Source organism: Papaver somniferum, chromosome 10 (assembly GCF_003573695.1).
Source record: "Papaver somniferum cultivar HN1 chromosome 10, ASM357369v1, whole genome shotgun sequence".
Taxonomy (NCBI): Eukaryota; Viridiplantae; Streptophyta; class Magnoliopsida; order Ranunculales; family Papaveraceae; genus Papaver; species Papaver somniferum.
In genome coordinates, this window is record NC_039367.1 from 147172785 (window position 1) to 147186043 (window position 13259).

General features: G+C 39.8%; 1 protein-coding gene across 1 annotated transcript; it reads left to right on the forward strand.

The window, feature by feature from the left end:
• The first annotated feature begins 6860 nt into the window (after positions 1-6860).
• On the forward strand, positions 6861-7418 carry LOC113316452. The gene has a single exon (XM_026564629.1). The coding sequence runs from the start codon at positions 6861-6863 to the stop codon at positions 7416-7418; it is 558 nt and encodes a 185-aa protein (XP_026420414.1).
• The last annotated feature ends 5841 nt before the right edge of the window (positions 7419-13259 follow it).

Genomic DNA, 13259 nt, shown 5'->3' on the forward strand with positions numbered 1-13259 from the left:
ACAAAAATCAAATATTTCGAAGATGATACCGGAACGTATAAGAAAATATGATCAGGACTGTTGGATCACCGAAACGATATCCGTATTATATAAAGGCAATTGGTGTATCCGCGTAAGAGAACATTATCGCTCTCTCCAGTACTATTATTTTTTTTCCTGAAAGACCATCAATGTCGAGTTGTTTCGCAACAACTACCTACAAAGACAACAACTTTCACTCAATTCCCGATATAAAACATTATTGACCGGGAAAATGTATTTGCATTCTAAAATATATGTTTGAAAATTATGTTTGTTCATCAAAATCATCATAAAAAACTCTAAATCATAAATTTAAATTTCGCCTCCGATGTTTATAGAATATTTTTTATATTTTATATTCTCAAATCATGCGACCTCTTGATTACGAATCGACAATATCAAATAACGGATCAATATGTATAGGTTTCATTCACTGGGTTAGAAGTTAGAGTAGATACATATGGGTAGATAATACAAACCAGAACATGGCTGAGAATACTTCAATAATTTGGTCAAGAAATAAGGTCAAAAATTTAACATTAACTTTCTATAGGACTAATTAGATGGGCTTCGATAGGAGCCTACTAAAATATGGATTAATAATAATTTCCACGTAAGACAATTTCAAAACATAGTTTGACTAACTCTACCTATGTAAAGAGTAGTCAAGATTTGTCCTTCCTCAATTGCTATGTTATGTGATAAGAAGGTGATATCTAAGATTGAGGTACAATTCAAATATATTAGATTCATACCATTTACAACTGGACGCCTTGAAAAAACTGGACGTGTTGTTATTATTATTACATGTAAGGGATACATTGACCACACTTGCGCAAATAGCTCACTTCGCAAATGATTGGTGTTGCATGTACTGTCTAGAATGCAACGATGAATTTGAGGAAACAAGGCACCAGAAGCAGTGTCGGGAGTATTTTGGATATAGTAACTTAGACCCGATGTAATACTTATGTTCTTCTTTTTTTTTTAGTTTTTCCACAATCTGTTTATTTAAGAAATGAACATTGCAAATACATAACATCAACAAAAATTAGACAGATTGCGTTTGATAATAAGTTACTGATGGTCCGAAAACGGCAAAAGAAAGGAATTTTTGTAGAAGAATTGTTGGGATATACGACGGATGATGTGAATGAAAGAGGTATAACTATTTCGATTCTTAAATCACATAAAGTTCACAGTAGAAGATGACATCAAGTTTAAAGTTAGTAACAAACATAATATGGCTAACTAAAATGTTAAAAACAAACAGGATATATAAACTTAGAAAGTCGTGGGACTTGAAGAGGCCAATTTTGAAAACTACAATCTTAGATAGCAACAATCCAGAATACCATATTTTTTAATAAATATTCAACGTAGAAGATGTCAACTTTTGGTAAAGGATCTATTGACAACCTATAAATTTGAAATAGGATCAGGGAGCACAATATGTGTTCAAGGTTCTTTATGAGGTAATGTGTCGCCAGATTGTATTCCAAGTGAAGGTAGGAACATATGGAAGTGATAAAATGTCCAAGACTTTTGAAGTTACCAAAGCCTTCGTTAATACGAACTGCTGGGCACAATACTTTGTTGAAGATTTAATGGCAGAGGTTTGCATATATACAATCCCTTCGAAAAGGTAATTGGTACACATTTTAAACATTTTCATCTAATGGGTGTTGAAAAATTACAGAAAATTAGGTCACATTGGAGAGTTTATATCATCCCTTCGATGCAAAAAAATATTATTCTCTGCCTATTTGGAGGATCGACAACATGACCATGATAGATGAGTCAGTTGGAGCGAAATATGAGCATGGAGAGACTTTAATGGACGATATTGATTAGTTGATTTCACTCAGATGAGCATTGCTGACGACGTATTTCCAAAAAAAATATTTAAACTTCCATGTTCATGTAGAGCATTATCTCACTACAAGCAATGAACCTAAATAAAAAAGTGTTTGGAAGTTAAGATTATATTTCTTTCGTTTGAGCAAATCTCAGGCGGTAAAATATTAAAGGAAAAAAAAAAAAAAAAAAAAAATCCCGACTATTTTTATGACAAACCCATATTAAATCATAAGGAGTTGATAAGTATTCGGGACTCAAATTATATGATATATTAAAAATAAACCAACATGACGGCCCGTGCCATTATGGCACGGGTTAAGGGCTAGTCAAAATACAAAATAATCAAAACCCTAGTACAAATAAGGACATCAATTAAAAGTAGATCGCGAAGAGAAAGAGCGATAAACAACAAAGATATCCAAAGGAATTTTATGTATAAGGGAGAGATGATGGTATACGCGGAAATAAAATACGACCATTTAATTTGAATGTAATCTTATTCTTCGATAAGAGATGCTCCTAATACAAAGAATTACTTTACCCATAAATTTGTCGAACCACACGAACATGGAAGCGATGTCATGATGAATCACTGATGTTTTTGATTCAAGAATAGTAAGCCACGAATCAACCATTAAAATTTGAAGAACTCGCCCCACAATGACAAACAAAAATCGTCCCAAAACGATGAAGAAATGTGTCAAAAGACACCAAAAACGATATAAAAATGTTGTGAAACTAGAAAATAAAGAAGGAAAGACACCAAATAGAGACGAAGAACGAGAAAAAATCTTATTAGATGTGCACAATAGATTTACATTAGAGCCTTTATTTATAGGGATAGACATAAGGGCATCCTAGTAATAAACGGGATTTTCCCTAGATATTCTTAACATAATTGCACGTTTATAACACTCACCCTGATGACATTGTGTCTAAGCTAATTGCCTCGTTAAAACCTTGTCAGGAAACCCCAAAGGGACAAAACCTGATCGAAGGTAAATGAGTATAATTGTGAGTAAACTTAGAATTGAGCTGGACATGCATATCTTACCTCACTAAAACCTTGACAAGGAAAACCCAGTGGGAAAAACCTTGATGAAGGAAAAATAGTACAACGTGACTGTCGAGTAAAATACCTTTTAATTTGATGCTCCCCATGATAAGTACTTATGTTAAGTCTTTTCTTGCAAGTCTTAGAGTCCAGATTTTCCAATTTCGGTAAACGAATTTCTTGAGTGCTGGAGATAGCACTGCTTTTGTGAGAAATTTGTCAGTTGATGAAGTCTTCTTTTGTGTTTAGTCTTTTAATGGTAGTGTTCTCGAGTCTTCATGCTTCTTTAAATACACTTTGGACTTGGTTATGGATTGCTAGCTTCTCGACATTTCGTTGATGGAGTTTTCTTCAACAAAAGAGATATATTACTGTAAGTGAACAAAATGGTATTTGTGTTCATACCTTATGCGGTTCTGAAGAACATCCAAATTTTCTAGGGGATTGTTACGTTGATATGTTCTGACAAAATGACCTAGTCAATGGTGGTGTTCGTAGGTGAAAACTGTTTCTGCCGGTTTTGGTAAATTTGTGTGTGGGGATGAGAAACAAGTCTAGACCCTAAACAATGCACTGCACGGGAGTACTTTTGATTCGAGAGATCAATCTGTACAATCCTGGCATAAACCAAGAAATGGACGTTGTAGGCTTGCTTCGGTCACAAAGTGAAGGAGAAGGGTTGGTCTTAGGGATGGAAGCGAAGAAAGTGTTGAGACCAGAATCGTTAATTCTGAAGGTGTGGTTGTTTATGACTTGTATCAGAAAGTAGAACTGGCTAGTAGAATGAAAAGCTATCAGGTGATTTCTAGATATTGTGTTGTTCTCGAACCAAAACTTGTTGTCTGGTGGAAATAGGTGAAACCTATTTATACAAGTTGTAATAAAACGTACCCAGGTCTCGTAGGAAGTGGAAATGATTGAGTGGTGAAAAAGTGGAGTAGCGTGTAACGTCAGAATTTATGCTTCCATAATGAAGGAAGTGGATCCGTTTACACCATATTTCTTGCCATCACTAATCGTCCCGCTTCATGACACTTTATTGTAACGGGCATATTGTACGCCACACGTTGTAAACCGCCAGACCAATACCTTGATGAGTATCCCCCAGTTTGTGACATGTTTGATGTCTCGAGTGTTTTCGTGGAAAACATGTAGCACTTTGCTACGTGTGGAAAGTCAAAATCAAGAGACTTGCCGCAGGAAAATAGCATGTGATGCTATTAGGCTCGTCTTTGTGTGGGTAAAATACCCGACGGCCACGTGTCAACATCCCAAGGGATGAATATATGATGAGATGATGAGGTTGGAGCACCGAATCATTCGTAGAGAGAAGGATTTGTCTCAGTCGAGGCAACTGAACAAACGCCACATGAATGACGCGTGTGTATAAAGGTCTAATCTGCTCAGACGATCAAGTCTAAAAAGCAAGACTGCATTTAATGAAGGATAAGAACAGAACTTGGGTAGTTGGGCATCGTGACGGAAGACTCGGACGATCTATACTACGACCCAGAGGCGATGGAGAACGAGGATCTCCACAGAAGGACAGCACGATCCAATGGGGAGAGAGACAACTCGGAGGGAGGACCAAGTATGCCATCGCGAGGGACGGTATAGAACGAGTCCGATGGATCCAGGACGATGGAAGACAACTCACCCAACTCGGACGATCAAGCGACTACGAGTTCGTTCTGTCTATAAATACCAATCCATGTACCAGGAGATGGATAACTTATGTAATCCTAGATGGTCTTTCTACAGAGAATTCCCGAGAGAGATTTAGATAGAGAGAAAGTGAGAAATCTATAAGAGATCTGTAACACTTTCAAGGGTAAGACCTTATAATCAATAAGAAAACATCTTCTTCTCCGTGGACGTAGGTCTTCATGGTCAAACCACGTTATATTCTTGTTTCAATCTTTACATTTCATGTTATTTACATCTTGTTCATGTTGAATCTTGTATGTTTAAGTAGTTTTTAGTCCTTAATCTTACTTGGTGTAGTAGTCAGAAAAGATGCAGCTACATTTTGGCGTTAGAAACAGGGAGGTATGAAGATCTAATCTACCTCCCTAACAACATCTCTATATTGTTTTCATAACCTCTGTAAGAGAAGTGTTTTCACACTGCAAAGTAGATTTCTGTTGAGATGAATGAGTAGAGCTCGGACTCAAAAAGGATCTTCACGATCTGAGAAGTCTAGAAGAACCTCAAGATCAACAGATCTACGTTTTTTTCACTAATTTTCTTTAAAGATTTCTTGTTATTTTCGAGATTTTTAAAGTCTTCCTCAAGTATCTCAGGAGAGTTGTAGATCGGAGTAAACATGGAGTTTTAAACGCTTCGGTGCTCAAACGATCTCCTCCATGAAAGGGATGGGAAGAGATGCTAGTCAGTAGGCTACATAAGGAAGCAATCACCTTATGGGAGTTGAAAAAGACGGGCCTTTCATGATATTCATCATCAAACTCACCATAATCTTAGAATCTCCTTCTTAAAAATTTAAATTTAAGTCAATGGGAGGAATTAATGAGTATATAATCAGTTATCAAACTCAAAGTTTGTTTGAAATCATAAGTTAAAAGATGATGAGATATATTTCCTAGAATGGGAAAAACGTACTCGATCGTCATAACTAGATTCTTTCCCTGTAGGGGTATGGCGTGTTGAAGGAGATATTTTCTCGAAAAAAGAGGACTGGAAAAACACCTTTTCTCCATCATCAACACCTCATGAAAACAGGGATGTTTTGACAGTTTCACATATCTCCAAAATCTACTGCAAATTCTTCTTGTACTAAACTGTTCAGTCTGAATTATGACTTAGTAATTGCATGTGACCTGTAAATTTAAGGTCCCACTTTTCTAAAACAAAAGACAAATTAAGTATTATTGCATATGTTGCACGTAAGGTAATGGTGACGCGGCGATCTACTCGTGCGAGCCAAGGAGTAAATGGTGGAGCCCAAACAGAAGGACTCGATGATATGGAGCCAGGCGAGGCTCTGATCCCAGGCGACGGATAACCCGATGACCAATATCGGGAAGGACTAACTGATAATTCTAGCTCCGAAGGTGAGGGAAACCCCTTCGAGAAGCATGATGACATTCATCTTACTTATCCAGGAGGGTTGAGTTGCTTGCCGAGACAAGCAACAAACTGTGAGGCCAAGAAGGACAACCCAAGAGGCACAGAATAAAAGAATGATGAAATTATAAAGGCGTAATAGAAGGCTGAAACGGAGAAACCGCAGGCTAAAACGCAAAGTAGCCAAGAAGGTACCACCCACCACCATTGACGAAATCTCAGAGGAGGAAAACCCTTTCGAGCATCTGCAAGACGATGAACGAATTAACATCCCTAACACCTCGAACGCGGAAACAACGGATCGATTTCCTAAGGGAATTAGAGGTGTGCCCGACCACGAGGATAGCCTACCCGAGGGGTCATCAGATGTTGATCCCAAACACATACGAAACAAGAACTAAATCGACGAAGTAAATATTAACTACGAGACCGAGAATCTCGCAGTCACAAACCTTAAGCGAGGGGAGGGCTCGAGGTCAACTCTCTCTAGATTGTGTCATATGTTGAACAATCGGACGATGACTTGGAGCGACCAAGACATCACCCTCATGAACCATATTTCTCGCCCTAAAGAGCTCTGGGAAGAAGAAAGAAGGTCGAAACCAGGCGAGATGAGGATGAACTCCAAGCCCGAGTCAACCGACTCGAGGCGATGTATAGAGAAGCTACAGGGAAGCAGGAGAATAAGAAGTTGGCAGTAGTCATGCAAGAATAAGGACAATCTCCCTTATCGGAAAGTCTATTAAGATTGCCATTTCCAAGGAAATGCTCCCTACCGGTGTTCACACCCCCGTTCACAGGAACAAGGGATGCAATTGAGCACCTTAGGACCTATCGTATGACACTGACCCAATGGGATCACTACGATGTGGTGTTGTGTAAATTTTTCCCGGCTAGTCTAAGAGATGAATCCCTATTATGGTATAACAATCTACCCAAAGGCTCAATCAAGTCGTTTGCTCGCCTATTCGAGCTATTTTTAGAAACATATATTCATAACAGTCGAATTCGACCAGAAGTTGATGCGTTGTTTCAAATATCTAGAGGACCGAACGAGTCGCTTCGTTCCTTGGTGACACGATGGAGAAAACTATGTGCTGAGATCGGAAAGGTCCCTGAAGACTATGCAATCTTAGGTTTCAAGAATAGTCTTAGAAAGACAGACCCCATAGCCTTGGAGGAACTCCAGGATGGAACTTATGACAAGATGGCAAAAGGAACTAGTAGAGGAGAAAATGTGGTAGAACCACAGAACCCTCCAGTGCCATCCCAAGGAGCAGGGCGATCCAACAATGGGTCAACCCAGCTCGACAAACATCGGACTGGAGGATGGAAGGAAGAGACCAGGCCCAACAGAAGAAGGGAAAGTTCATTGATCCAGTCTATACAAAACTGAATACCCCCATATCCGAGATCCTCAAGAAGATCGACGGACATCATAAAATCACTTATCCATGGAACAAAGGTCAGCAACCAGAACGAACTAAAAATAAGACTGACTTCTGCGAATTCCACCAATTTCACATCCACACGACAGACTCGTGTAGGGACTTAAATAAAGTATTGCAAGACATGATTAACGAGGGAGAGCTCTAAGAATACATTGCACAACAAACAGCTCCACCCACCACTGGGGCACCCATACGTCGTGTGGAGATCCTTCGCGAGGCACAATACTCAGGATGAAATACCATTTCACACTCGGCGATAACCACCCCCGTACGAGAAGGAAATATTACTGGAAGAATTCACAAACGAAATTTCAAAGGCGATGAAGTTTTCAGTGTAACCAGAGAACCCCCAATCGAAGAATGGATGAAACTACCCATCAGCCTTTCAGCTTCGGAGGCACCAGAAGGAGGAAAAAGCCATAACGACCCACTAGTGGTCACGATGGCCATCGCACTCCCCGAGAACGATGGCGAGGAAGCAAAGACTAAAGCACTACCCTGGGCAATGCCCAAAATCTTGATCGATGGTGGTCGTTCTTGTTGAAATCTTATTCTATGAAACGTTCAAACAAATGGGCCTCAAAGACTAGTGCCTCATACCCTCGACTTATAACATATTTGGTTTCAACGGGTCATCAACCTGTCCAAGAGGAGAGATAACATTAGATATCCGGGTTGGAAGAATCCTCACTAGTAAAAAAATGATGTTCGGTGACAGTTAAAAACTGTTATTGTATTATTTCTGTAACAGTGTTAGTTTTTTCTGCGGTGTTACTAAAGCCGCTGTTACGGAAAGTTTATAAAACATGTTACGGAATGACTTCTGTAACAGTGCTAGTTTTTCTGCGGTGTTACTAAAGCCCCTGTTACGGAAAGTTTATAGAACCTGTTACGGAATGACTATTGAAAAATGACTTATGAATTCTAAAACTGTCACTGTTAATAGTTTTTGGTAACAGTTTAGTCAATATGTGTTACTAAATAATTTGCTATGGTATCTGTTTTTCATAAAACTGTTGCTATTATTTGAGTAACCGTAACAGTTTTTATAAAAACTGTCATCAAAAACAGTATAAAGGTAAAAATTTATAATGAAACTACCACCAACTCCACCACTAGCGCCGCCACCACCTCCACCACCAGCATCGCCGCAACCATCACCACCATACCCGCCACCATTCCACAACCACAAGTTGGGATTCTTGAGCTTGAAATATAAATTCTATAAAATTGCTCTTCACAGGATTCGACCTTGAGACCTATTACACCTAACTATAACTTTTGAACCGCTATTTCATACTTTGTTTTTGGTTAATATTATCTATATAAAATACTTATTCTCGTTAAACAATAAACTATCGACCTCCACCACAACCTTCGTTGTCACCGCCCAACTACAACACATTTATATTGTAGTATTTCTACATACTGTACCACTTGTTTATTATTTTTATTAGATTTTAATTTCTGTTAAACCTCAGATAACCATCCATGAGCCATGGCTAGATCTTATTGCATGAAATTAAATCAACAAATAAATTGTGACATGTCGGTCTAGAGCTAGGTAATCTTTTTGAAATGGATTTCCAGATAACTAGTTATGTAGATAAATAGTAACGGTTTTTTTTTATAGAAATGTCATGATAAGGTCAACTATGGTGACTTATTAAATATGTTACGGTACCATGGGTATATCGTAACAGTTGGTCTAAAAAATGTCACGATAATGTCAACTATGGTGACATATTAAATGTGTTACAGTAACATGAGTATATAGTAACAGTTGGTCTAAATAAATATCATGATAATGTCAACTATAGTAACATATTAAATATGTTACAGTAACATGGGTATATAGTAACACTTATTATAAAAAAATTTATAATATACAACCTAGATGACACTATGTAACATTTCTTACAAAAAATGTTACCATTATTTAACAACTTAACATTTAGTAACAGGTAATTTACGAACTGTTACCTTACAAAAGCTTGAACTGTTACTAAATGTCACTTTTCTACTAGTGCCTTACCTTAACCACTTTCTGCATGGTAGATGTATTGTCACCCTACACAGCTATTGTCGGACGGTCCTGGGTCCACGGAATCAAAGGAGTGGCTTCAAATTACCATCAAAGACTAAGATTTCCTACGCCTGATGGAGTGTCAGAAATTATTGGAGACTCTGGCGAAGCAAAGTATTGCTACAAAATGGACGTCCAAAACGGCGAGAACAAAGTAAACTCTGCAAAAACACAGGCAAGGAGGGCTAGAAATATTGATAACTCGAGTGAATCCCGCGACTACATTGCAATAAGAGATGCACCAACACGCTTGTCTGACGCCTCAGCCTCATGTAACACCATAACCTCGAGATCGACCACACGACCCTTATAGCAATCACAGAACCTCCCCGATGAGGGAGAAATCGAACCTCGTCCCCATAACAAGGTTCGAGACATCCCTAAGAAGAGTCATGGAGAGTATCACACAGGAATCAACCTAGAATGGAGAATGTCGCCACCCAACCAACGAGCAACCTTTAAGGAGATAACTTTTCCAAGCTCACGGCATATCATACTACAGCCACCACCATCTGGAAACAACAAGTCGTCAACAGGATCCATGGGAATATCTTCCCAAAAACTGGCTACTGATTGGATTATAGACGTTGCGTCCACAGGCTCTTTACTATCCTTATTGGACAGTTACTCGGGTTATAGCCCTTGCCTCGAACAAAGATGCCCACCTCAGTCAGGAACAACATACAAAAGGCGAGAGTACACCCTCTCCCAAGTCCTCGGAGATACATTAAGTCCTTGGACATCCATCAAGAAGGCACAAACGTTGCCAAGCCCAATTAGGCTACTAAGAAAGCTTACTTCACAAAGTAGGACGTAAGCAAAGCCCAAAATATTACTTCAAACTGATGAGAAGCATTAACGCAATTACAACTTATCTCTCACTAAGTACAATATACATCCCATGATGGTTGATATCTAGAAGTTAGAGCTTCGAGCCCCTACTTGTAAGCAGGTCATGCGACCCCCTCGAAATGTCCTAAGGGCTCACACCCTCTTTTGAAATTAATAAAACTACTCCTTTTGTATATTGCTTGTTTATGTTATGTATATTTCAATTCCTGTCATCGCATGTGTTTACTTTTCCTTTCTGATTTATATATGCACGTAGGATAGTTGCATCATACTTGCATTTCCAATAAAACACACAAATACACTGAACAACTATGGCACGGTGCTGGCCGCACCTCCTATTCTACAACAAAACAACGCGGGTAAAACCACCCCAAGTTACCTTACACAGGAAACAAACCTAAGGTAACGTCGTCCCGATCATGATATCGGACGATGTCCTGATATGACAGGAGATACCCAGATTTGACAACCCTACCTTACGCCACAGTAAGGATTGATCAACCAAGGTATCACCCTTGACAATATGCTCCGACATCAAGCTCAAGGAACAAGTGCTCCTATAATTGGAACTAAACAAAACATACAAGGCTAAATGAAAGTTGCTACAATCCTAGTCTAACACCATAAGAGATAGCATGTCCAGTTAAGGAATTGATCACTCCTTGGATATGTTACCCAAGGTTGGACCACCAATGTACAATCGAAACTCTTTCAAAGCCAAATCATGATGCAAATATCATGCGATTAAAACGAAGGCAGTCGCCAAACGGCACTGTCAAAAGCAATTAGTAACAATGTTAAAAGCGCCTCCCACATACGAGGACTTACCGCAAAATAACAACAAAGTCATGCCTCCCACAATTGAGGACTTTCCAATAAAGACGAAAATGTTTCGACAAAGGTGCATATAAATCTACTAACTTATTTTCAACATGAGAAACTAATAAACAGAGGCTAAAACAAACAGACATCGCTTGCACAAAACAATGGGAAAGCTCAAGTCTGTGCACCATCAGGAGCCCCTTGATCGTCGTCCCCTTCATCCTCGACGTCATTAACATTCTTCACAGGCTCGGACTCGACAACCGGGGGAGGGACCACGATGTTCGCAGCAGCAGCGATGGCGACTCGTTGACGCTCTCGAAGGACGACAACTTTACAAGCTTTTGTTATCAAAACCTTATACTCCGCATGAAGGTTATTCAACTTCTCATCCTTCTCCGCTTGAGCAAAAACTAATTCTTCCTCATGACTGCTCACCAACTCGTTAAGCTCCTGATCAAGGCCCCGCCTAGCCACCCTCTCTTTCTCCAATTGACGCTCCAACTCAGCCTTTTGCTTGCAAGCCTCTGCAAGAACAAAGCAAAAAGATTAACTCGTGCGAAGTATCATGGAAAAAAAATACACAAGCTGATGCATAAGTAACCTTCGTTTTCAAACAAAATAGCGGCTAAATTATGTTATAATCGAATCTTTTCAGCATCTAGAGCACTAAGCCGGGCTTCCACAGGAGTTACTCCATATCACCATGAGGACAAGATCGCATATGTCTATCCCTCTCCTTCTCCAGGGAAACATAATCCCGCTTAATCCTTCTCACTTCTTCCCTATCACCTTCGGCTTGTGCTATGATGGGTATATGATCGCATTGCCAATTAATAAGCCCATATTTCGCGCTCGAAGCACCTTGATCTCATCTGAACGCTCCACATCTGTTCTCTTCGCTTTCTCAAGCAAGTCCCGTAACTCCACAGTGCGTCTCCGATGTACCTCAACGTCCTCACGCAACTTCACATTCTCTTGCTCTAAGGAGTCAATCTTACACTGGCGCACGCTGACATCAAGTCTAAGACAACTGCGCTCTCTAGCATGTCTATGACCAACATTATCTAACTGTTCCTCCAATCGTTTGACCACAACTACCAATACAGGGATTATTTCAGAAGTTTCATCCCTATCAAGAAGGTGCAATATTAAGGATATAGAGCAGATAAATACCTTCTAATTCCTTCTTATCCTGGTGAAAGGCCAATGCTTCATCCTTCGCCAAAGCCAATGTAGTACGAAGTAGTTGAATTTCTTGCTCAGCAGCTTTAGCCTTCCTCATAGCAACACGAGCCTCGGCTAGGATACCAATCCTCAAATTGTTTCTCTAAAAATACAACAATACCAGTCAAGACTGGGGCAAAAAAAAATAATCATACAATGATGAAAAACGGAAACAAGTTAAACACCGCATACCGATAGCACCAGCTGTTGCTGTGCAGACCTGTCCAAATACGCCATGACGCGAGCTTGCTCGTCATCGCTCAGCTGAGCATACCTATCCGAGTGTATGATATTCATCGCCTCGGATCCGCCACTAAACCAGGGCGTAAAAGAAGAAGCACCAGACGGACCCGCTGGAGCAGAAGGAAAACCACTATCAAATTTTCTTGGTACACTCGGGGTACCACCACCAACATTCAGAGTCACAACAAGACCATCGCTACCTCGCCATCAACACCTGCACCCCTTCCAGCGATATCCCTCGCCTGGGGAAGAGTTATCTCCGATCCAAAGGCAGCACCAGGATCGGACGGATCATCCAACAGAGTTTGATCAAGGTCTTCGAAGAATGAATCGGAAAATCCAACATTTCATTCTCACCAAACAAAGAATCCACTTCCAGGGCATGTTCAATAGCAGCAGCAGGAGCATTCGATGGCCCAGCACCATCAGCTAATCTTCTCCTCTGCCAAACCACACAAACACATTGGCTGCTAGGGCAAAAAACAGGGGAACGGTATATATATACATCAAAAAACCAGGACAAGTATTTTTTTACCTTAGCATCCTCACTAGCTCA

Coding starts and splice junctions, on each gene's coding strand:
- LOC113316452 (XM_026564629.1), top strand. CDS start 6,861: ATGACACTGACCCAATGGGATCACTACGATGTGGTGTTGTGTAAATTT.